Source organism: Bombina bombina, chromosome 5 (genome assembly GCF_027579735.1).
Source record: "Bombina bombina isolate aBomBom1 chromosome 5, aBomBom1.pri, whole genome shotgun sequence".
Taxonomy (NCBI): domain Eukaryota; kingdom Metazoa; phylum Chordata; class Amphibia; order Anura; family Bombinatoridae; genus Bombina; species Bombina bombina.
In genome coordinates, this window is record NC_069503.1 from 479,696,708 (window position 1) to 479,723,104 (window position 26,397).

A 26,397-nucleotide genomic window follows, 5' to 3' on the forward strand; every position below is an offset into this window, starting at 1 on the left:
AGAGGAAGACGCCATGGAGGTCTTGATATCTGTACTAGGTTGCACACCATGTTTTGCAGTGCCAGGCTGGAGAAATTTATATTACTGATGTTGACTCCTAATTGATCTAAGCAATGAATCTCGGCAGAAGAAAAAAGGGAGGAAACAGTTATGCTTGATAGAATTCCCATGGACATAGCAAGGTATCTATCAAGTGAGCCTTAGGGTCTCTTGATCTTGCACAGTACTTTTGAAGTTTGTGATTTAAATGTGAAGCCATCAGATCTGTGTCTGGTAGGCCCCATTTGATTACTAGTTGATTGAGTACATCCTGATGGAGATACCATTCTCCTTGATGGACTGACTTACGGCTGAGATAGTCTAGTTTACTGGTCCAATTGTTCACACCCGGTATGTGAATCAATGATAGGGCGCACTGATTCCTCTCTGCACAGGACAGACTCTGAGAGACCTCCTATATTGCCAGTAGAATGTGGGTACTTCCTTGATGATTGATATACGCTACCACTGTGATATTGTCCAGCTGGAAATAAATGCATTTCTCCAGACCTGAAAGGCTCAGATAATCAATCGCTCTAAGTTCCAGAATGTTTATTAGCAACCTTGCCTAACAGACTGGCATTCATTGTGACGGATGAAGTAACGATGCCCTAAGGGTCAACGAATGACTTTGTGTCCACCAAGACAGAGATTGTCTGATTTGTTGCTTCAAATGTAGATAATTCTTTGACCACTGACTGAGCATGGATAGTTGAAGGGGATGTAAGTAAAAGCGGGCAAAGGGAACTGCATCCGTAGCGATTATAATAACGCATTTTCGAATTTCCACTAAGAAGCCGTTTTAGCAATTGCGCTAACCCGACATATTCCAATGTTCTTAACATAATGGAATACTGTATGTTCTATTTATTCATAATTAAATATTTCTACATATATCTGATGTTTTTTAAACAACTATATATTTATATATACAGTATATATATATATATATGATTATATATAGGTATAGATATATACAGATATATATATATATATATATATATATATATATATAAGAATATCTATTTATAAATACAAAGAAAATATTATGCTATGTCAAGAACATTGGAATGTGAAATATTTACAGTAAATACATAGTTAAACATATCTATATACATACAAATACATCTTTAGCAATGTATCTATGTATCTTTGTAGCTAAAGTACTTTGGCGGATTTTTTTCTTTTCTTTTTCTAACACCGAGATCTCATATCTTTGAACCCTTTGAGAACTTGTGTGTATTTTTTGTAATAATTGTTATTAGATGGTGTTATTATGAGTGTAAATGTACTTTGTAATTACTTTTTATGTGTTTTGTGACACTTTTTTGTTTAAAAAAACAGTTAACCATAGCTCTGATATCGATGTAAGGATTAAAGACGATATCGCTTGCGAAAAAACGTTTGCGTCTCACTTGTAATCTAGCCCTAAATCTATTATGACTCCTAAAAATGTTACACTTGTAGCAGGATATAACAAGCTTTTGGGAACATTTATCTTCCAACCATGGTTTTGGAGAAATAGAAGCTTGTGAGTATGAGTGATTGCCAATGACAGAGAAGTAGCTTTCACCAGTATGTCGTCCAGATACTGTGCATTTGAAATCCTGTGAGCTCTGATCATTGCTAAAAGGGCATCTAGTACCTTTGTAAAGATGCGTGGAGCTGTAGCCAGACTAAATGGAAGAGCGACAAACTGGTAGTGTTTGTCCATAAAAGCAAACCTCAGGAACTGATAGTGATCACTGTGGATAAGAATATTCAGGTTTGCATCCTTGAGGTCTATTGTAGACATAAATTGACCTTGTTGAATTAAGTGCAAGATTGTGCAAATGGTTTCCATCTTGAAAGTGGGAACCCTGACAAACAAGTTTGACGTCTTTAGGTTTAAGACAGGTCTGTAGGCCCCTTCCATTTTGGGACAATAAACTGACTAGAGGAAAACCCTTGACCCTGTTGCGATACAGGTACTGGAATAATTACCCTCAAATCCTCTAATTCCCAAACACACTGTAGAGAGGCAGCCACCTTGGAAGCTTATGAACATGAGACAAAAGGAATCGCCATCGAGGAGGTCTGGACCTGAAGCCTATCCAATAACCCTGATAAATAACGTTTCAAAACCAGGGGGCCACACCTTCATGCTGATTTGGTGGTGGTCTTGGACTTTTTGGATTGCTTGGGCTTTGACCATGAAAAACAAGGCTGACTTGGAGGGCTCAAGTTTCTGAGAAGAGGAGGACTTCTGATCTCCTGAGGAACGAAAGCAACAAAACGGATTTCCTCTTCTGTTCTAAATAGTTATCCGTCTATTTTTAGAGATGTCTGCTGACCAAGATTTCAACCATAAGGATCTTCTTCCCAGCACTGCCATAGACATATTTTTGACATTGATCTTAATAATGTCCATCAACGCATTACACATTAATGCTTGAGCCATTTAAGTGCTTTAATGCAGTTTTGTAAATCTTCAGTAGAGGAATTGTCCGCCACCATTTTGGCTAGGGAGTAACACCATAATGTTCCTGCTGTAGCCACACAGGTGAGAGAAACAGCCAGTAAAGTAAAGTAAAAGACCTGATTAAAGAAAGATTTTCCTTAAGAAGGACTCGACTCTGCGGTCCATTGGATCTCTAAACAAAGTGCTATCCTCCATAGGGATAGACATATGTGTCAGGCACGAGTTCAACTCAACTATAATAACTGAATAGTGGTTTAAATTTTATGCAGTACTTTGGGACAAAAAAACATAACAAGGTAGAAGTCAGTTATTACTGCAATTTATATAATGAAAATACGATATATTTAGAACTAGCAACTCTCTCCAACTCACTTCACAAAGAAGTAAGACTGTGGTTAATAGTTTACATGCAGAACAAGCTCAGGCAGGGAAGTAATTGCAGAGTAGTAGATAAGGCAGGGTTAATAGTAAGTACAACAGAACTGTTGGTAAGGTGGTAACATATTAATGCTGGTTAGTATAGCAAGTTCAAACGCTGAATAGGAAAAAGGCCTAAAAGCTTTCACTTAGCTGCGGTTTGGTGCGGAGCAGTCCTGGCAAGGCAGGAGGCTGGATCCACTAAGGACAAAGACTGACTGTGGCGTTTGTCCCGGTATCACTATGAGTCAGATGGGAGGCGTGTAGCGGCAGTTCGTTCCGGTATGTGCGTATCTGATGGGAGGCGACTTGACCTGATATGCTGTGATAGCAACTGTGTGTACGAGTAGTAAACAAACAGCCACTGTGGAGCTGGTCCGGTTAAGAGCCGAAAAACTGCATCAAGTAGTGTAGAATAAGTTTAGATCGTCTTTTAGCAACCGATTATAGTATAAACTGATAGAAGCTTGATAGTCTCTGAGCTGTAATGTTGCTGTCAGGAACAATATCCAAGCACTGAGTTGAAGATGAACAGTGCTTATAACAGATGTGGGACTTGGTGATAAAGAGGAGCAAAGGAATTAAAGCTACTGGTACATATCATGACAGTATGTTTGGGAGTGGAAATAGCAACATCCTCTTAAGGGATCGTTTCATTGCTACATTCTGTTCTGGAAAGGGGTATATTTTCCTAAATCTTGTGGAAGGGGCGAAAGACCTATTTGAAGAAAGATTTTCCTTTGCTGTCCATTGGGCCTCTAAACAAAGTGCTAACCTCAAGAGGGATAGTCATATGTGTCAGGCACAAGTTCAACTCAACTATAATAACTGAATCGTGGTTTTAATTGTATGCAGTACTTTGGGACAAAAAAAACATAACAAGGTAGAAGTCCGTTATTACTGCAATTTATACAATGAAAATAATATATATTTAGAACTGGCAATTCTCCCCAACTCACTTCACACAGAAGTAAGACTAAGGAGGAGCAAAGGAATTAAAGCTACAGGTACATATCATGACAGTATGTTTGGGAGTGGAAATAACACTATTATCGTTTCCCAAACTATTACATTCTGTTTTGGAATGGGGTACATTTTCCTAAATCTTGTGGAAGGGGCAAAAGGTGCGCATGGCTTTTTCCATTCCTTAGCAATATAGCAAAGACTAAATCAGGGACATGAAACACCTGTGGATTTTTTGGTGGAGCTTTGATGACAATATTTAACTGATTAATATTATTGGCTTGTTTTCAGCAGGTTTTTCCTCAGTCTTTAATACCTCCCGCAATAAATTACGGATATGCTCCACCTTGAATCTAAAGGCATTGTCATATTCAGTATCAGGCATAGGATCCTGTTCATCTGATGTTACTTCACCATCAGAACTAGAAATATTTGTATCCTCAGAGTCAGAGCTCTCTAAGAGAGCAGGAACTTGGGGTTGAGGGGAAGAATTTTGCACATTAACCTTACGAGACTGAGAGAAATCCCAAGATGTACGCTTACTTGGTTTAGTGATTGCAGCTTAACAATTTTATACATGCTGCTTTTAAATTCAGGAGCAAAATCAGTAGACTCCCCTTCCCTCTGAGAAGTGGAAGGTTGTGTTTGGTTTGCATGCAAAATCTGAGGTACATAATTCTCACAGATTTGATTGACCTGGCATACTGGAAGAGATTTGCAAAATAAACAAATGTATGTAACGAGAGGGATATCAGAAAGAAATATCAGTGGGGAAAACAAAATGTATGCTTACCAGAAACATTCCTTTCTTTCCTGGCAGGGAGAGTCCACAACGTCATTCCTTACTGTTGAGAAATACAACACCTGGCCACCAGCAAGAGGCAAAGACACCACATCTAAATGCTTAAATATCCCTCCCACTTCCCCCATTCATTCGGCCGAGGGAACGAGGAAAATAATTCAAACGGGGGGGGGGGGGGGTCGTGGACTCTCCCTGACAGGAAAGAAAGGAATTTATCTGGTAAGCATACATTTTGTTTTCTTTCCATAAGGCAGGGAGAGTCAACAACTTCATTCCTTACTGTTGGGAAAACAATACCCAAAGCTCCAGAAGACACTGAAGGAATAACGGGAGGGAATAAAGAAAAAGGAAGACCCCTAATCTGAGGGCACCACAGCCTGAAAAACCTTTCTCCAGAAAGCCGGCTTACAAATCTGATTCATAGAGGCTTTGTTCTTAAAAGCCCAGGAAGAAGCAACTGCTCTAGTAGAATAAGCCATAATCCTTTTAGGAGGCTGCTGTTCCACTTTCTCGTATGCCAAGTGGATGACACTCCTCAACTAGAAAGACAAGGAAGACGTAGTAACCTTCTGCCCCCTACGTCTACCCGCATAAATGACAAATAAAGATGAAGATTGTCTGAATTCCTTAGTAGCCTGAAGGTAAACCTTCAAAGCACGAACCACATCCAGATTGTAAAGCACACGTTCCTTCGCTGAAGAAGGATTGGGACACAAGGAAGGAACAACAATCTCTTAATTGATGTTACGATCTGACACCACCTTAGGAAGGAAACCTAGCCTAGTACGTAAAACTGCATTATCAGCATGAAAAACAAGGTAAGGTGGGTCACACTGTAAAGCTGAGATCTCAGAGATTGTGAGCAGAGGCATTAACTAATAGAAACAAAAATTTCCAAGATAACAGTTTAATGTCAACAGTGTGCATGGGCTCAAATGGAGCATGCTGCAAAAACATGAAGAACAAGATTGAGACTCCAAGGTGGGGTCACAGGTACACAGGTCTGATCCTAGTCAGAGCCTTAACAAAGGACTGCACATCTGGAAGCTCAGTTAAAGGGACACTGAACCCAATTTTTTTTTCTTTTGTGATTCAGATAGAGAATGCAAATTTAAGCAACTTTCTACTGTACTCTTGTTATCAATTTTTCTTCATTCTCTTGCTATCTTTATTTGAAAAAGACATCTAAGCTTTTTTGGAGTTTAGAACTCTGGACAGCACTTTTTTATTGGTGGATGAATTTATCCACCAATCAGCAAGGACAACCCAGGTTGTTCACCAAAAATGGGACGGCATCTAAACTTACATTCTTGCATTTCAAATAAAAGATACCAAGAGAATGAAGAAAATTTGAACTTAGGAGTAAATTAGAAAGTTGCTTAAAATGTCATGATCTATCTGAATCACGAAAGAAAACATTTGGGTTCAGTGTCTCTTTAATCTTTTGTGCAGCAACACCGACAGGGCCGATATCTGTCCCTTCAGAGAACTGGCAGATACACCCTTCTCCTAACCATTCTGGAGAAAAGATAAAATTCTGGCAACCTTTACCTTATGCCAAGAAAAACCACGTTTCTCACACCAGTGCAAGTAAATTCACCATACCTTAAGGTAGATGCGCCGAGTAACTGGCTTACAAGCTTGAGTCAAAGTGTCTATGACACTTTCAGAGAATCCTCTCCTGGCTAAGACTAAGCGTTCAATTTCCACACAGTCAGCCTCAGAGAATCTAGATTTTAATGTAGGAAGGGACCCTGTATCAGCAGGTCCCTGTGACAAGGTAACTTCCACGGAGGAAAAGAGGACAATTTAACCAGATCCGCAAATCAGGTACTTTACGACCTCGATGGAGCAATTAGAATCACTGATGCTAGCTCCTGCTTGATGCGAGCCACCACATGAGGGAGAAGTGGCAATGGAGGAAAGAGATATACTAGTCTGAACCTCAATGGAACCGCTAGAGCGTCTATGAGTTTTGCTTGAGAATCCCTCGATCTCGACCCGTACCTGGGTAGTTTGGCATTGAGGTGAGAGGCCATGAGATCCATCTCTGGCATCCCCCATCTGCTGCAAATCTTTGCAAACACCTCGGGGTGAAGTGACCATTCCCCCGGGTGAAAAGATTGTCTGCTGAGGAAGTCTGCTTCCCAGTTGTTGACACCCGGAATGTGGATCGCCGACAGCATACAGTTGTAGGCTTTTGCCCATTCTAGGATTGGAGACACCTCCCTCATCGCTAAAAAACTTCTCGTTCCTCCCTTATGGTTGATGTAAACAACCGTCATATTGTCTGATTGGAATCTGATAAACTGGGATGAACCCAGAAGGGGCCAAGCCTTCAGCACATTGAAGATTGCCCGCAGTTCCAAAATATTGATTGGAAGAGTGGACTCCTCCTGAGTCCACAAACCTTGTGCCTTCCTGGCACCCCAGACTGCTCCTTAGCCTGAAAGGCTGGCATCCGTAGTCACATTCTCCCAGGACGGTCTCAAGAAGTACGTGCCTCAAGACAGGTGATCTTGACAAAGCCACTAGGAGAGCAAATCTCTCGACAGCCTGTCCAATACGATCTGTTGTGACAGGTCCAAATGATCGCCGTACCACTGTCTTAGCATGCATAGTTGTAAAGGTCTGAGAGGGAATCTGGCAAAATGAATAATGTCCATAAAAGACACCATGAGTCCAATCACCTCCATGCATTGGGTCACCGAAGATCTTGAGGCGGCCTGGAGGGCAAGGCACGCTGATGCCAGCTTGCAACGTCTCTGATCTGTTAGAAAGATCCTCATGGATACCGAGTCTTTAACTGTACCCAGGAAATTCACCCTTGTATTTGGAGAAAGAGAACTCTTTTCTAAGTTTATTTTCCATTCATGAGACCGAAGAAGACTCAGAAAAAAATCTGAGTGATCTTTTGCCAGACAAAAAAATGGTGCCTGTAATAAGATATCGTCCAGGTACAGTGCTACTGCAATTCCTTGAGTTCTAGCCACCGCCATAAGAGTATCCATAACCTTTGTAAATATCCAGAGTGCAGTAGCTAAGCCAAACGGAAGTGCTATGAACTGGAAGTGCTGATCCAGAAAACCAAACCTTAGGAACTGAAAATGATCCTTGTGGATCAGAACATGCAGGTATGCATTCTTCAGATTGATGGTAGTCATAAATTGTCCTTCCTGAACCAGGGGAAGGATCAATTTGATCATCTCCATCTTGAAGGAGGGGACGCTAAGAAATTTGTTTAGGCACTTCAAGTCCAGAATTGGATGAAAAGTTCCCTTCTTTTTGGGAACCACAAAGAGGTTTGAATAGAACCCCAGGCCTCTTTCTGATGCAGGTACCAGGACTATTACTCCTAAGGAGGATAGATCCCTTACACAATCTAAAAATGCTGTCTTCTTCTCTGGTCTTGTAGACAGTCTGGAGAGGAGGAATCTGCAGCTGGGCGGATGAGATTTGAATCCTATCCTCTACCCTTGAGATACGAACTCCAGTACCCAAGGGTCCTGAACATCCTGAAACCAAGTGTCTGAGAAAAATGACAGTCTGCCCCCCTACTTGATCAGATCCCTGATCGTTGGCCGCCCCTTCATGCAGATTTGTTATCTGTGGGCTTCTTAGTTTGCTTGAACTTATTCCAGGACTTAGCAGTTTTCCAGGTACTCTTGGGTTGCTCAGGCTTGGAGGATGATTGAGTTCTCTGGAACTTGTCTAAACGAAAGGTACAAAAATGCAATCCCTTAGGTCTGTTCTTCTTATCTTGCGGAAAGAAAGCAGCTTTTCCTCCGGTAACAGTAGAAATGATAGAGTCCAGGCCTGGACCAAAAAAAAAACCCTTCCCCATGAAAGGTAAGGAAAGGAGTCTGGATTTAGAAACCATATCCACAGACCAAGATTTCAACCAGAGAGCTCTGGGAAATAGGACTGCAAAACCTGAAGCCTTTGCGTTCAGACATATAATCTGCATATTCGCATCACAGATAAAGAAGTTATGTATTTTTAAAACATTAATCCTCTCCTGAATATAATCAAGGGGAGACTCCACCTTGATAAGTTCTGACAGAGAGTCACACCATTAGGTGGTGGCCCCAGCCACAGCAGCAACTACCGCCGCTGGTTGAAATAAAAAAAAACGTGTGTTGGAACATTCTTCTCAGGAAACTTTCCAACTTCTTGTCCATAGGATCCCTAAAGGAAAAACTATCTTCCAGAGGGATAGTGGTACGCTTAGCTAGCGTAAAAATGGCACCATCCACCTTAGGGATAGAAGCCCACAATTTCAGCTGAGAATCAGGGACCGGGAATAACTTCTTAAAAGTTGACGAAGCGGATAAAGGAGTTGCAACTCTTTCCCATTCACTACTGATAATATTCGCCATACGAACTTGGACAGGAAAATATTGTGAAACCTCTCTGTCCTCAAACCCTATCTAACTTAGGAATCTTGGGTTCCTCTGGTAGAGTTGCTTCTGGAACCTTTTATGTAGACAAAACCTCCTTTAGCAAAAAACGCAGATGCTCAATCTTAAATATAAAGGAGGGCTCCTCGGAAGGAGGGGGTTTAGTACATGAAGTCTCCAACTCAAAGAGCTCACCCTCTGATGCTACAGAGGTTAACGCATCCTCGGACAATTGAGACATACTGGCTAAATCCGATTGGAAATTATCTGAATCTAATTCAGTAGAACTATGTTTAACCTTTCTCTTACATTTCCCAGAGATAGGCCGCAGACGCAGCAGATTGCAACACTGTGGTAAAATCTGCAGGGAAAAAGCCCCCTCCAGCCGGAGTATAAGGCATGCTGCGGGGAACTGCTTGTGAAGCGGTTTGAGGAGATAGGGTAGACATCTCCTGGACCACAGAATCCTGAAAGGTTGACGGCTCAGAGGGACAAATTATACTAGGGGGGTTAGCAGATTTAGCTCCCTTCTTAGACTTTAGAATGGTACCCAGGCAATAGGAACAAAATTGAGCAGGTGGACAAACCACCGCCTCCTCACAGTATAAACAGGTATTATTTATAATAGAAGGTGCAGAACCTTCTAACATATTATCAGAATCATCCATTGCTGGAGATGTAATCCTACAGTAAGGAAAAAACAATTTCTCTAGGACGAATTTTAATAATAAAAAGAGACACCTTTATAACCCCAAAGGCTGGGGAACTCACCACTTCCTAGACCCAGACAGTTATAGAACGCTCTCCGTAGTATTGCCAAAGTTCCTGCAGCATGATTGCAAGGAAAACATAATGAGCCACACCAGATTACGTTTTGCGCAAGAAGGAACTTCCCCTGCTATAAGAAAAAGTGTGCAAAGCTATTAGAAGCTGCACAAAATAGTATGCAGTCTATTTGAACCCAAACCTTCACAATGTGCTCCGTAGAGAACAAAGCAGTACTATATATATATATATATATATATATATATATATATATATATATATATATATACCCAAACTGTTCCAAATTAATCTCTGATTTAAAGGAGATATTAACCCTTGATCCTATTGAGGTTATGATGAGTCACACTGTGACCCTTATAATAGGAGTCCCTGCAAAATAGTAAAATAAAGCGGACTTACCCTCCAGGATCTATGCTGTGGAACAGATACTACCTCTCAAGTGTGACAGCCTTGCCACAGTGTTCTGACAGGGACCTGAGTGTAAAAATGCAAGCAGTGTAACACGTTAACACTGATTGCCCAGGAGCTGATAGACAGTCTGGATCGCTTCGCAGAAAAACTTTCCCTGCATTTCCAGACTCTAATGTTCTTCAATAGTCTTATTGAGAGGTTTATATGATTACTTAAAACTCAAGTCCTTTCTTGAAGGGAACATACCGATTTAAAGACTACCTGAATCTTCTGACACTTCTCTGCCATCCTCCTCTAGTGACGAAAGGCAAAGAATGACTTGGGGAATGAGGGAAGTGGGAGGGATATTTAAGCCTTTGGCTGGGGTGTGTCTGTCTCCTCCTGGTGGCCAGGTGTTGTATTTCCCAACAGTAAGGAATTAAGATGTGGACTCTACCTGCCTTAAGGAAAGAAAGAAACATTTTCTTCCATGTTTGTACTTATAACAGTATACAAGGACACCTTCTATAATAAACAGTACAGAGAAAACCTGGTAGAGAGCCCTCTACACTATATTAACACTCCCTCAGACACTTGTACAATCTCCCATGTAGTAAGTGTAAAACGCTCTATTAAATACCCTTAAGTACCCCCTGGCAGCTCCTGTAAGGGTATTCCCCCCCCTCCCTTCCTGGGAATAGCATAGAAACAAAGATATTGATGGCAGATAAAAGCCATGGGCCCAGCAAGTCTGTCCAATATTTCCTAAATGTAAAAACGTATCTAGTTCGTAGGATAGCCTTATGCTTATTCCAGGCATTCTTAAAGTCCCCCACAGTGTTTTTCATTACAACCTCTTACAGAAGTTTATTCCATGAATCAATCACCCTTTCTGTAAAGAAGTGCTTCCTCAAATTACTTCTGAATATACTACCCTTCAGCTTGAGATCATGATCCTTTGTTCTTAAATTTATCTATGTATTATATAATTTATGATTGTATAATACTCACAGCCTCAGCTTTACTAAGTCCATTAATATGCTTATAAATTGCTATCATATCACATCTTTCTTGGCAGGCACTAGGAATCAGATTAGAATCTGTTGAAAATCAGGCCCCAACTGTTGCTGGTGACTTTTATTCACAGAGGCTCCGGATAGCTGAGAGAAAAGCCTGGGAACACAAAGGGGGCAGGGCTACCGAAGTGAGGAAAGCTAGGGTCTGAGATAAAGACTAGGTAAAAAAAAGTATCCTCCTTGGGAACCAATAAAAGATTGAAGTAGAACTCCTGACCTTGTTTTTATAAAAGAACAAGGGTTGTAACTCTAAATCCGCCACATAAGATAGCAAGGCCATTGCTTTGATCAGCTCTCAAGCCAAACAAGATAGAAAAAACTTTTTCTATTACAATCTGAACCCCCCACAGGAAGTAAGTCTTGAAAAGGGATGCATAACCATTCTGACTTGGAGATGGGAGTAAACGTCTGAACTTGGCATTCAGGAAGTCTTAGGTTAACCCGCTGATTGTGTTGTAGTAAACTTGGTCTTTTCGGCCAGATTCCAAAGAGACAGTGATCAATTTTCATTAAATTCTGAAATTGGTGCAGAGAAAAAAAAAACACTGACAATGTGTGTCATACCCTTAGGCTATCTGAACACTAGGCAGATTGTCATGTAGTTAGCTACAGGGCAGTGGTAGGTCAATTCTTTTTCTATTTAGCTGTTATACCACCATCTACCATGCACGGTAGCAATCAACAATTAGTAGAAAGGACCATGGGAGGCAGTGAAAGTGCAGTTGCAAGGATCTAATGGAGATAAATCCACATTTCACCTTGGTTACTGTGACATCTCCCACTGGGAGATTTTCACTTTGCCAGCTGTCCTCTCCTGTGTCAATTAGGCATTATTGGGTGGATAATGAATATCAGATTGGTTAGAGAGCCCACTCAACGGCATAAAGTATTAGAGCAAACAATTAACTAAGTACAATAGGAGGTAACTGGGAGTAGGGGTGGAGCAAAGCTCAGGAATGTAAGGGTGGTGGAGAGGAAATGTAAGAAAGATATATGAAAGATACTCTTTGTAAAGAGTATAAAGGAATGGTTGTGAGGAAGAATGGTGAATATATTTAAAAAACACAGAAATTTTGAATGTGTAGTGTATATGAAGGTTAGAAAGGTCGGAAAGGATGAATGTGTCACTGTGTGTACATTTTTGTCTGCATACTATAAATTCTAAAATCAATTAAAATAAACTGCTTTAAAGACTCCCCCTTCCCCCCAAAAGAACAACCCAAAAACCTACAGCTATCCACGTCCACCACCAACTTCTGTGTCTATTTTGAGTGGAAAACAAGTGGTAACTGTGTGTGCAAGCAAAACATATCTTTTATATCATTTGATTGAAATTGCTAAGCAACAAACTGTAATTTGCCATATATCATCTGAAAACATTAAAGATGTTACCACCTGATAAGTATTTTACATACTTGTATAACAGAATGCGAAAATATGTAATCTTGCAGCAATACAAAAGCTGAAAGTTATTTACACCATTAAAGGGACAGTCAATCTTGACAATAATGTGTTTCCTATCATTAGTTTGGTCCTTAATAAGGTCTCCTACCTGTGTCCCAGTACGCTGCTCAGAACAGTCTGAATGTTATTTTCATATGATTGCCGAGGTTTGCCGTTTGAAAATGGCCCCCAACTCCTCCTACCGCCGTCTTCTTCATTCTCAGGCCTCTTCGTTTTCTGTTTTTCAAATTTCGTGCCTGTGTACGTTTATGACGTTGATTACGTCACCACATTGTGCACCTATTAACTGCGCATGCGCAAAACCCCCACCGGAAGTGTTGGGGAGCGTTTTAAAGCTTGCACCATCAGAAGCCAGCCCGATCGATTTGAGCGTCAGAGATGTGAGTATCTGGGTGCTGGTTTCTGTTTTATATATACACATGAGGATGATCCTGGCCACATGGATGCTAGAGGTTTTGGGGCATTTTGAGGCGAGCCCGGGTGGGATTGTGCGAGTGCGAGTGACAAATTGTTCCCTAGGAACTAAATTGGCATACAAAAGTTCCGGTTGAACTTGTGCAGTGACGTCACCGGCTTGACAATGCGCATGCGTCGGGGTACGATTATTTGCGAGCCCATAGAGACACCGCTCAGTGTTTTGCAAAGGAGACATGAGTGATGTCATTGGAGGAGGAGTTGGGGGCCATTTTAAAACGGCAAACATCGGCATTCTTATGAAAATAACAATCACACCGTTGTGAGCAGCGTTCTGGGACACAGGCAGGAGACCTTATAAAGGACCAAACTAATGATAGGGAACACATTATTGTCAAGGTTGACTGTCCCTTTAAGATATTGGAATGCTTTATAACTTAAAAACATAGGTTGTGATAACATTGTTAATTAACAGTTAAAAAGTAATATTTAAGCTTACCGAAGGACGTAAAGGTACTTCTTCAAGGACCTATAAATACAATACAATATAATGGGTTATTATTAAAAAAAAAAGTCCACCATCAAATCAAACACATTTTATGCCCTCTTTTGAGAAAAATTATATATCTAGAAATCTATCTATATACATATTTTTTGTGTTTTAAAAGTATTTTAAAGACGTAATTTTATTAGAATTTTTTTTTTTATACATTCCTGACAAATTATTTTCTTTCTTGGCAGTTAGAGTCTACAAAGTCTATTCTTTACCTTATTTATTATTTCTTTTTTTTATTTATAAAATATTTTCCCAGGTAGGATACATTGAGATTTCTCTCGTTTTCAAGTATGTCCTGGGTCCACAAAACATTGCATTGATACAATAAAATACAAAAACTATATTAATACATAATGTATTCAAAATTTAACATAGAACAGGTAGAAAAATATATAATCAACCATGACAGGTGCATTCTGTTTTGAGATATGCAAAGTGGAATCTCTTAAAGGATTTTAAGCTGGGGGAAGGTTTTAAAGTGTGCGGGAGGTCGTTCCATAATTGTGGTGCTCTGTAGGAAAAGGAGGATTGAGCTGCTTTCTTTTTGTATGGAGGCAGACTAAATAATGTGCTGGTACTCGATCGGAGGTTATGGGAGGTGAGAACAGCTGGAGAGAGCATTCTGCTCAGGTACGGTGGGAGCTTCCCAGAAAATCTTTTAAAAACAAGGCTGGAAAGATGGAGGGTGCGTCTGGATTGCAGCGACAGCCAGTTTAGTTCTTTTAGCATGTCCAACATGTGGGAATACAACACCTGGCCACCAAGAGGAGACAAAGACACCCCAATCAAAGCACTTAATTATCCCTCCTACATCCCTTCCCCTCCAAGTAGTTCATCACCAAGGGTAGGGATTTCAAGAGAGACAACATGGGTGAAGAGATGCAACTAGTACTCCTTCCGCACAAAACTGAGGGCGGGTTCGTGGACTCTCACTACCAACAAAGAAAATAATTTATCAGGTAAGAATAAATTTTGGTTTTCTTTCTAATGGTAGTAAGAGTCCAAGAATTTCATTCTTTACATGTGGAAATCTATTCCCACGCAGTGGAGTCCACAAAGAATTTAGGGCGAGATAAATAGCAAGTCAGTTACCTAGATACTAGGCACCACCGCTTGAAGATCCTTTCTCCCAAAAGATGCTTCCGCCAAGGCAAATACATCGAATTGGTAAAATTTTGAAAATGTATGAAGAGATGACCAGGAAGCAGCTGGTTCAACCGAAGCCTCATTCTTAAAAGCCCAGGACATGGACACTAAACGAGTTAAGTGCGCAGTGTTGCGTAGAGGAGGTGGATTACCTGCCTCTAAATAAGACATACGGATAGTACTCCTCAACCAAAAGGATAAGGAAACGGCAGAAGCTTCCTGACCCTTGCGCTTACCAGAAAACAACACAAATAAACTGGAAGACTGACAAAAGTCCTTGGTAGCGTGAAGATAAAACTTAAGAGCCCTAACCACATCGAGGTTGTGCAACAGTCTTTCCTTGGATGACTTAGGGTTAGGACACAAGGATGGTATAACAATTTCCTGATTAATATTGTCCACACTACCATAGGAAGAAAACCTAATCTAGTTCTCAACACAGCCTTATCCCAAGGAAATACCAGGTAAGGGGGATCACACAAAAGAGCTGATAACTCAAACTCTACGGGCTGAGGAGACAGCCAACAGAAACTAAACCGTCCAAAGGATGCCTCAGATGTGGCAAAAACATAAAAATTTGTAAAATTTTGGGAACGTATATAATGAGGACCAAGTAGCAGCCTTACATATCTGTTCCCCCAAAAACCTCATTCTTGAAAGCCTGAGAAGAAGACACTGCACAGGTAGACTGTGCCATAATCTGAGATAGAGGCTGCTGGCCACATCAATATACGCCATGCTATTTAAACTTCAGAGCCAAAAGGATAAGTTAACAGTAGTGGCCTTCTGACCCTTGTGCTTACCAAAATGCAGGAAGAATAGGGAAGATGACTGACAGAAGTCCTTGGTAGTATGAAGGTAGAACTTTAATGCTCTAACCACATCCAGATAATGCAGCAACCTCTCCTTAGAGGAAGATGAATTGTGACAAAAGGACAGAACAAAAATGTCCTGATTGATGTTATGAGTAGAGACGAACTTAGGTAAAAACCCTATCTTAGTCCGCAAGACAGCCTTGTACGCATGAAATAATAAATAAGTAGGGTAACATAGAAGAGCAGATAACTCGGGAACAATATTAGCAGAAGAGATCACTAACAAAAACAAAACCTTCCAAGATAAAAGTTTAATATTAACAGAAAGCATAAGCTTGTTGAAGAACTCTAAGGACAAGATTAAGGCTCCATGGAGGAGCAACAGATTTGAAAACAGGTCTAAATTTTGGCAATAGCCTGAACAAAAAAAACTGAACATCTGGCAACCAAACCAACGTCTTATGTAACGGCAGAAATCTGACCCTTAAGTGAACTAGCAGACAGACCCTTCTCTAAACATTCCTAAAGAAACTGAAGAATCTGCAGGGTCTTCAACTTGTGCCAAAAGTAATCCCAGGTTCCACGCACCAAGATAGATAAGTTCTCCAGACCTTATGGTAAATGCACTTGGTTACAGGTTTCCTAGCCTGCACCAAAGTATCAACACCTTCAAAGAGAATCCACTCTTAGACTAAGCGTTCAATCTCCATGCAGTCAGCCTCAGAGAATCTAAATTGTGACTGAAAAATAACCATGCTGAAGAAAGTCCGGCCGCTGAGGCAATCTTTACAAAGGAGCAGATGACATTCTCACTAGATCCGCACCAGGTTCTGCGGGCCACACTGGAGCAACCAGGATTGCAGAAATTCCCTCCTGCTTGATCCGAGCTATAACTCGGAGGAGAACAACTGGAGGGAAAATATATACTAGATTGAAGTTCCACATAACTGCTAAGGCATCCACCCACCTAATGATCCCTCAATCCGTACCTTGGCAGCCTGGCTTTGAGACGAGAGACCATCAGATCTATTTCTGGACACCCCCCACTTGCAGGTGATCTTACAAAACACCTCCGACCGGAGTGATGTTATCTGACTAGAATAGAATAAAATAGACAGAACACAACTGGGGCCATGACTTCAGGGAGTTGAAAATCGCTCCAGGATGTTGATCGGAAGTTTCCCTGAGCTCTCAGATGACACCATACCGCACCCCAATCTGTCAAACTAGCATCTGTTTTTAAGATCGCCCAAGATGGACGCAGGAAGCTCATTCCCTGAACTGCAGGTTCCTGGGACAGCCACTCTCCGGTCGCTATGTCAGACAGATTACCTGGGACAGGTCTGAGTGGTTTCCATTCCACTGACCTAGTATACACAACTCTAGAGGTCTCAGATGAAATCAAGCAAATTGAATAGCTATACCTGCAGCAGGTTGGAAAAGTAAGCCAATTTTAAAAAAAATATCCTTCTCAGGTATCCCTCCATTTTTCTGTCTATGGCCATGGGATCCGTAAATGATGTACTATCCTCTAAACAGATGGTCATACGCTTAGCTAGAGTGGAAATAGCACCATCCACCTTCAGTACCATACTCCACATTTCCAGATGAGAAACTGGAACTGTCAACATTTTCTTAAAATTTGGGGAAGGAGAAAATGGATTCCAACGTTTCTCCCATTCTAAATTTATAATATCTGCCATCAGAAAAGGGACTGGGAACACTTCAGGTGTCTTTAAATTAGGTTGGAACACCATATCCAATTTGTGAAAACTTTTTTCCTCAGAAGGGTTGTTTTCTGGCACTTCTAGCATTGACAAAACCTCCTTAAAGGGACAGTTTACACCAGAATTGTTATGGTTTTAAAAGAAAGATAATCCCTTGTTTACCTATTCCCTAGTTTTGCATAACCAACAGAGTTATATTTATATATGTTTTACCTCTGTGATTATCTTGTATCTAAGCCTCTGCAGACTGCCCCTTTATTTGTTCTATTGACAGACTTGCAGTTTAGCCAATCAGTGATGGCTCCCAGGTAACTTCACGTGCACGAGCACAGTGTTATCTATATGAAAAACATGAACTAACACCCTCTAGTGGTGAAAAACCTGTTATAATGCATTCTTAAGAGGCGGCATTCAAGGTCTAAGAAATTAGCATATGAACCTCCTAAGTTAAGCTTTCAACTAAGAATACCAAGAGAACAAAGAAAAAATGGTGATAAAAGTAAATTGGAAAATTGTTTAAAATTACATGCCCTATCTGAATCATGAAATTTTTTTTTGGACTAGACTGTCCCTTTGAATAAATATCTCAAGAGTTTAAGCTTATACCTAAAATTAAAGGGGCCGTCTACACTAAAATTGTTATTGTTTAAAACTATAGATAATGCCTTACTCCCCATTCCCCAGCTTTTAACAAGCAACATTGATATATTAATATACTTTATAACATTTAAACCTCTAAATTTCTGCCTATTTCTAAGTCACTTAGATGGCCTCTTATCACGTTTTTTTATTTGCTTTTCTCAACAGGAGATTGCTAGTTCATGTGGGCTATATAGATAACATTGTGTTCACACCCAAGGAGTTATTTAAGAGTTAGCACAACACAGTACTAAATGCAAGTCAAAAGATAATAAATAAAAAGTCATATAACAGTGTTGGTTATGCTAAACTGGGGAATGGGTAATAACAGGATGATCTATCTTTTAAAACAATAAGAATTATACTGTAGCCTTGTGGTTGTTAGAAGCAAGAGACAACCATGTACCGAGCTGATGACTTCCGGTGGGAGGAACATGATGCGCCTCAGTGTCTGATCTGGCTGGCCTGAATACGCTTTCCCTTTGTCAACAGAGAGGAGCATACCTACTGGCTTGGTAGTACCTAAGGCGTGGAAGTCCGGAGAGCGTTCAAATTAGGCCAAGCCGCAGGTGAAAGGAGAGGCACAGCACAACGGAAAATTCCCTAAAAAAACTAATTATGCTTACCTGATAATTTCATTTCCATCTGTGGGAGGAGAGTTCACTGCTTCATTTATTACTGGTGGGAAATAAGAACCTGGCCACCAGGAGGAGGCAAAGACACCCCAGCCAAAGGCTTAAATACCTCCCCCACTCCCCTCATCCCACAGTCATTCTGCCAAGGGAAAAAGTAAAAGTAGGAGAAATATCAGGGTATAAAAGGTGCCAGAAGAATAACATTAAATTTATGTCCACACACCGGAGAAATGGGCGGGAGCAGTGGACTCTCCTCCCACTGATGGAAATTAAATTATCAGGTAAGCATAATTTATGTTTTCCATCTTAATGGGAGGAGAGTCCACTGCTTCATTCATTACTTGTGGGAACAAATTTCCAAGCTCTAGAGGACACTGAATGAACAAAACAGGAGGGTAAAAAGGAGGCAGACCCTATACTGAGGCTACCACAGCCTGCAAAACCTCTCCCCCAAAAACAGCTTCCGCTGAAGCAAAAATTGCTTGTTGAATTTTGCAAAAGTTTGTAAGGAGGACCAAGTAGTCGCCTTACAAATCTGCTCCACAGAGGCCTCGTTCTTAAAGTCCCAAGAAGAGGCCACAGCCCTAGTAGAGTGACCCTTAATCCTCTTAGGAGGCTTATGTCCCGCTGTCCATAGGCCAAACGGATAACGCTCCTCAACCAAATAGACAATGAAGTGGAAGAGGCCCACTTCTGCCCCCTACACTTCCCTGAATACACAACAAATAAAGACGAAGTCTGTCTGAAATCCTTTGTGGCCTGAAGATAAAATTTCAAGGCTCGAACTACATCTAAATTATGAAGTAAGCTTTCTTTAGACGAAGAAAAGTTAGGACACAAGAAGGAACTACTATTTCCTGATTGATGTTATGATCTGACACCACCTTGGGAAAAAACCCCAACATAGTGCGAAGCACAGCCTTATCAGCGTGAAAAACCAGGAAAGGGGGCTCACATTGCAAGGCTGCTAACTCAGAGACTCTGCGAGCTGAAGCAATGGCCAGAAGAAATAGAACCTTCCAGGAAAGAATCTTAATGTCAAGCGCATGCATAGGCTCAAACGGAGCCCTCTGCAAAACCTTAAGAACAAAATTTAAGCTTCAAGGAGAAGCAGAAGTTCTAAATACTGGTCTAATTCTAGACAGAGCCTGAACAAAAGACTGAATATCAGGAAGCTCCACAAGACCCTTATCCAGACCATTTTGGAGAAAAGCCAGAATCCTGGATACCCTAACCTTGTGCCAGGGATATTAACGTTCCTCAACCAGAATAAATAGGTCCTCCACACCTAATGATAGATGCGACGAGTGGCTGGTTTCCTGGCCTGAATGAGAGTATCAATCACTCTTTCCGAGAACCCTCTCTTGGCCAAGACTAAGCGTTCAATCTCCATGCAGTCATTTTCAGAGAATCAAGATTTTGGTGGAGAAAAGGAGCCTGAACCAGCAGATATCTGTGACAGGGTAACCTTCATGGAGGAGACGACGACATTTCCACCAGATCCGCAAACCACATCCTTCGTGGCCACAACGGATCAATCAGAATGGTCAAAGCTTGCTCCTGTTTGATGCGGGCCACCACTCGACGGAGAAGTGGCAACGGGGGAATGTAAATTAGGTTAAACTACCAAGGTACCGCTAAGGCATCTATCAGCTCTGCCTGGGAGATCCCTGGCTGGTAGCTTGAAGTTGAGTCTGGACGCCATGAGATCTATCTCCGGCGTCCTTCATCTGTTGCAGATCTCCACAAACACCTCGGGATGGAGAGCCCATTCCCCCGGATGAAACAATTGTCTGCTGAGGAAATCCGCTTCCCAGTTGTCCACACCTGGAATGTGGATCGCTGAGAGCGAGCAGTTGTGGGTCTCTGCCCATTCCAGAATCCGAGACACCTCCCTCATGGCTAGGGAGCTTCTCGTTCCCCCCTGATAGTTTATGTACGCCACCGAGGTAATGTTGTCCGACAGGAATCTGATGAAAACGGGACGACCCCAAGAGGGGCCAAGTCCTCTGAGCGAGGAATATTGCTCGTAGTTCCAAGACATTTATCGGAAGGGTCGACTACTCTAGAGTCCACCTGCCCTGTGGCTTTCTGGCACCCCAAACAGCTTACCATCCTGATAGAGTTGCATCCATGGTCACAATTTCCCAGGATGGTCTAAAGAAGGATGTCCCCTGGGACAGCTGTCCCGGACGGACTCACCTATAGAGGGATTCCCTCGCTCGATTGTCCAGAGAGAACTGCTGGGATAGATCTGAGTGATCGCCATTCCATTGTCTCAACATGCATAACTGCAGAGGTGTTAGTTGGAACCTGGCGAAAGGCAGGACATCTATGCTGGAAACCATGAGCCCGATAAACTCCATACACCTGGCCAGAGATGGCCTTGAGGAGGTCTGAAGGACAAGAAAGCTGGACGCAATCTTGGACCGTCTCTGATCTGTCAAGAATATCTTCATAGATATGGAATCTATTATTGTACCCAAGAACTTCACCCTGTTGCTGGGTACCAGGGAACTCTTTCCCTCGTTTATCCTCCATTCGTGGGATCGAAGAAGAAGAAGAGCCCTCGAGTGGTCCTCCACTAGACTGCAGGATGGAGCCTGAACCAGGATATCATCCAGATAAGGAGCCACCGCAATACCTCTGGCTCTCGCTACCGCGAGCAGCACTCCCAGAACCTTCGTAAAGACTCTTTGAGCAGTCGCCAGACCGAGCGGTAGGGCCACAAACTGGAATTGTTGGTCCAGGAAAGAAAATCTTAGGAACCTGAAGTGGTCCTTGTGGATTGGCACGTGAATATAAGCATCCTTCAAGTCTATTGTCATCATAAATTGCCCCTCTTGAACTAGGAGTAGAATCGATCTGATCGTCTCCATTTTGAACGATGGAACTGACAGAAACTTGTTTAGGCACTTTAGGAACGTGCCCTCCTCCTTTGGGACCACGAAAAGGTTTGAACAGTACCCTAGACCCCTTTCTGCTAGAGGTACTGGAACGATTACCCCGAGAGAGGAGAGATCCCTCAAGAACTCTAGGAAGGCATCTCTCTTCTCTGGTCTTGAGGATAGGTTTGACAGGAGGAATCTGCCCATGGGCAGATAAGTCTCTAACCCTACCCTGTAACCCTGGGTGATAACCTCCAGAACCCAAGGATCCTGTACATCTCGCATCCAAGCCTCTGCGAACAGAGATAGTCTGCCCCCTACGCGATCCAGAGACAAATCGGGGGCCACACCCCTTCATCGCGACTTTGTCTCGGCAGGCTTCTTGCTCTGCTTGGATTTGTTCCAAGATTGAGCTGGCTTCCAAGATCCCTTGGACTGCAGAGTCTTTGCAGCAGGCTGCTGGCGTTGAGACTTGTCTGAACGAAAGGGACGAAAAGTAGAGCCATTAGGTTTATTCTTCTTATCTCACCGAAGGAAAGCACCCTTGCCTCCCGTGACCATGGATATGATAGAGTCCAGCCCTGGGCCAAAAAGGACTTTCCCCTGAAAAGGAAGGGATAGTAATCTAGACTTAGAAGTCATGTCCGCTGACCACGACTTTAACTACAGAGCCCTGTGGGTTAGAACCGAAAAGCCTGATGTCTTAGCATTCAGGCAAATAACCTGCATATTAGCATCACAGATAAAAGAATTAGCTACCCTTAAGGCCTCAATCTTTTCCTGTATCTCCTCGAGGGGAGTCTCCACCTCGACCATGGCTGACAGTGCGTCACAGCAGTAGGAAGCCACTCCCGCCACCACAGCGATCGCTGCTGCCGGTTGAAAAACAAACCCTGTGAGTTGAAACATCTTCCTCAACATGGATTCTAATTTTTTATCCATGGGCTCTTTGAACGACGGGTTATCCTCGAGGGGAATAGTCATCCGCTTCGTGAGCTTGGAGATAGCTCCATCCACCTTAGGAATGACCCCCCATAGCGCAAGCTGAGAGTCTGGAATGGGAAATAACAGTTTTTTAAAAGAGGAAGAGGGAGAAAAGGACAAGTCAAGTTTCTCCCACTCATTCTTAATAATAGAAGCCATCTTCACGGGAACTGGGAAGGTCTGAGGCACCACCCTGTCCTCGTAAACCCTATCTAGCTTAGGGATCGATGGTTCTTCCGGAAGTTTCTGCTCCGGAACCTCCAACGTAGCAAGCACTTCTTTCAGTAAAAAGCGCAAATGCTCCATCTTAAACTTAAAATCTGGCTCCTCCGCAGCTGGAGGTCTAGAAGACGACAAATCTGTCCCAGAGAGAGCGCCCTCGGAAGAGTCGGAGGCGTCCTCTTCAGTGGATTTTTAAAAACCGGGCACTAATTCATCAAAATTGACCTTCACAAACTTTGGGAACAAACACACCTGCCGACTAACCACTACTAATAGCTAAGAGTGGAGAAAGAGATAAAAGGAAAGCATAGGAGGAGAAGAAATTAACAAGAAGAGAAAGGAGATTAAGAAAAGAAAGAAAGGAGAAGGGAAATAGAGAAGAGGCTAAAGACAAGATAGAAAACAGAGAAGGATAAAGGAAAAGATTAAGAAAGAAAGGGGGGAAGGGAAGGAAAGAAAAACAAACAAAAAAAACAAACAATACATATATGCACATAGGAAAAACCAACCTGCTGAAGTCCCCTAAAATGTACCAGGCAAAATTTTGGACTGAAAATCTTACTTCATTGTCGGGAGTCTTGCAAGTTATACAGGTGAAACTCAAAAAATTAGAATATCGTGCAAAAGTTAATTTATTTCACTATTGCAACTTAAAAGGTGAAACTAATATATGAGATAGACTCATTACATGCAAAGCAAGATAGTTCAAGACGTTATTTGTCATAATTTGTAATAAATCTCCCGATTAGCGCCAAAAAAAATCATTTTGCATTACGCGTCATACTTGGCGCGAAATAATTTAATTATTTAAACCCCACTTCCTATATGCCTCTTGCCTTTTTCTATGCTCAGAGGGCTATGCTGTTTGCATTTTTTCCCATTCCTGAAACTGCCATATAAGGAAATTGATAATTTTGCTTTATATGTTGTTTTTTTCTCTTACATTTGCAAGATGTCTCAATCTGATTCTGTCTCAGAAACCACTGTTGGATTCCTGCTGCATGATAACAGTTCTACCAAAGATAAGTGTATCTGTTGTAAATTAGTAGAGATTATATCTCCAGCGGTAGTATGTAACAGTTGTCATAAGCTTTTACATGCAGAGAATGTATCCATCAGTACTAGTACAATGCCTGTTGTTCCTTAAACATCTAATGTACATGATATACCTGTGAATATATTTTTTTTTCATTGCTGATGGGATTCAGAAGGCTGTGCCTGCTATTACGCCTTCTAATAAACGTAAAAGGTCTTTTAAAACTTCTTATAAAGTTGATGAAATTTCAAATGACCAACAACATACTGATTTATCCTCCTCTGATGAGGATCTATCCGATTCAGAAGATCCTACCTCAGATATTGACACTGACAAATCTACTGATCTCTTTAAGATGGAGTATTTTCGTTCCTTGTTAAAAGAGGTGTTGATTACTTTGGATATTGAGGAAACTAGTTAAAACTAGTAAACGTTTAAATTCTGTTTATAAACCTCCTGTGGTTACTCCAGAGGTTTTTCCAGTTCCTGATGCTATTTCTGATATGATTTCAAAGGAATGGAATAGGCCTGGTACTTCTTTTATTCCTTCTGCTAGGATTAAAAAGTTGTATCCTTTGCCAGCAATTAGATTGGAGTTTTGGGAAAAAATACTCAAAGTTGACGGGGTTATCTCTACTCTTGACAAACGTACTACTATCCCTGTGGAAGATAGTACTTCCTTTAAGGACCCTTTAGATAGGAAACTTGAATCTTATCTAAGGAAAGCTTATTTATATCTGGATATCTTCTCAGGCCTGCCATTTCTATGGCTGATGTTGCAGCTGCATCAACTTTTTGGTTGGAAAGTTTAGCGCAACAAGAAACAGATCCTGATTTGTGTAGCATTGTTCGCTTGCTTCAACATGCTAATCATTTTATCTGTGATACTATTTTTGATATCATCAAAATTTATGTTAAATCTATGTCTTTAGCTAACTTAGCTAGAAGAGCTGTGTGGCTTAAATATTGGAATGCTAACATGGTATCTAAGTCTAGATTACTATCTCTTTCTTTCCAAGGTAACAATTTATTTGGTTCTCAGTTGGATTCAATTATGTCAACTGTCACTGGGGGAAGGGAGTTTTTTTTACCTCAGGATAAAAGATCTAAGGGTAAATCTAAGGCTTCTAATAGTTTTCGTTCTTTTCAACAGAATAAGGAACAGAAAGCTAATCCTTCCCCCAAAGAATCTGGTTCCAATTGGAAACCCTCTTCAAGTTGGAATAAATCCAAGCCTTTTAAGAAACCAAAGCCAGACCCCAAGTCTGCATGAAGGTGCGGCCCTCATTCCAGCTCTGCTGGTGGGGGGCAGATTAAAATTTTTCCAAAACATTTGGGCAGATTCTGTCCAAAATCAATGGATTCAGAGCATTATCTCTCAAGGGTATCGAATAGGATTCAGAGTAATACCTCCTGTGAGAAAAAAAATTCTCTCACGTATTGCAGCAAACCCAGTGAAGGCTCAGGCCTTTCTGAAGTTTTTTCAATTCTAGATCTTTCAGGGGTAATTATACCAGTTCCGTTTCAGGAACAGTGTCTGGGGTTTTATTCAAATCTATTCATTGTCCCAAAGAAAGAAAATTCATTCAGGACAGTTTTGGATCTGAAAATTTTGAACCGTTTTGTAAGAGTGCCAACGTCCAAAATGGTGACTATAAGGACTATTCTGCCTTTTGTTCAGCAAAGTCGTTATATGTCCACGATAGACTTACAGGATGCATATCTTCATATTCTGATTCATCCAGACCACTATCGGTTTCTGAGATTCTCTTTTCTAGACAAGCACTACCAATTTGTCGCTCTTCCATTTGGCCTAGCGACAGCTCCAATAATTTTTTCCAAGGTTCTTCGTGCCCTACTCTCTGTAATCAGAGAACAGGGTTATGCGATGTTTCCTTATTTGGACGATATCTGGGTACTAGCTCAATCTTTACATTCTGCAGAATCTCACACAAATCAACTAGTGTTGTTTCTTCAAAGACATGGTTGGAGGATCAATTTACCAAAAAGTTCCTTGATTCCTCAGACAAGGGTCACTTTTTTAGGTTTCCAGATAGATTCAGTGTCCATGACTTTGTCTCTAACAGACAAGAGACAAATGAATTTGGTTTCAGCTTGTGTCTCAATCATCCCCTTCAGTGGTTATGTGCATGGAAGTTTTAGGTCTCATGACTGCAGCATTGGACGTGATCCCCTTTTGCTCATTTTCATATGAGACCTCTCCAGCTTTGGATGCTGAAACAATGGTGCAGGGATTATACAAAGATATCACAGTTTAATATCCTTAAATCCCAATGTTCGACTCTCTCTGACTTGGTGGTTAGATCACCATCGTATAGTTTGAGGGGCCTCTTTTGTTTGTCCAACTTGGACTGTAATCACAACAGATGCAAGTCATTCAGGTTTGGGAGCTGTCTGGGGATCTCTGACAGCACAAGGGGTTTGGAAACCACAAGAGACGAGGTTACCAATCAATATTTTAGAACTCTGTGCTCTTTTCAGGGCTCTTCAGGTTTGGCCACTGTTGAAGAGAGAAC

General features: G+C 41.5%; 1 protein-coding gene across 11 annotated transcripts in view; it reads right to left on the reverse strand.

Moving 5' to 3' along the window:
- The window catches only part of LOC128660491 (NKAP family protein CG6066), a 739,752-nt gene that overhangs the window by 308,567 nt on the left and 404,788 nt on the right, over positions 1-26,397 (reverse strand). For all 11 annotated transcript variants that reach the window (XM_053714374.1, XM_053714373.1, XM_053714371.1 and 8 more), the window contains one exon: positions 13,712-13,741. In XM_053714374.1, coding sequence (XP_053570349.1) covers positions 13,712-13,741 — 30 coding nt within the window. The remainder of the gene's footprint in view (positions 1-13,711; positions 13,742-26,397) is intronic.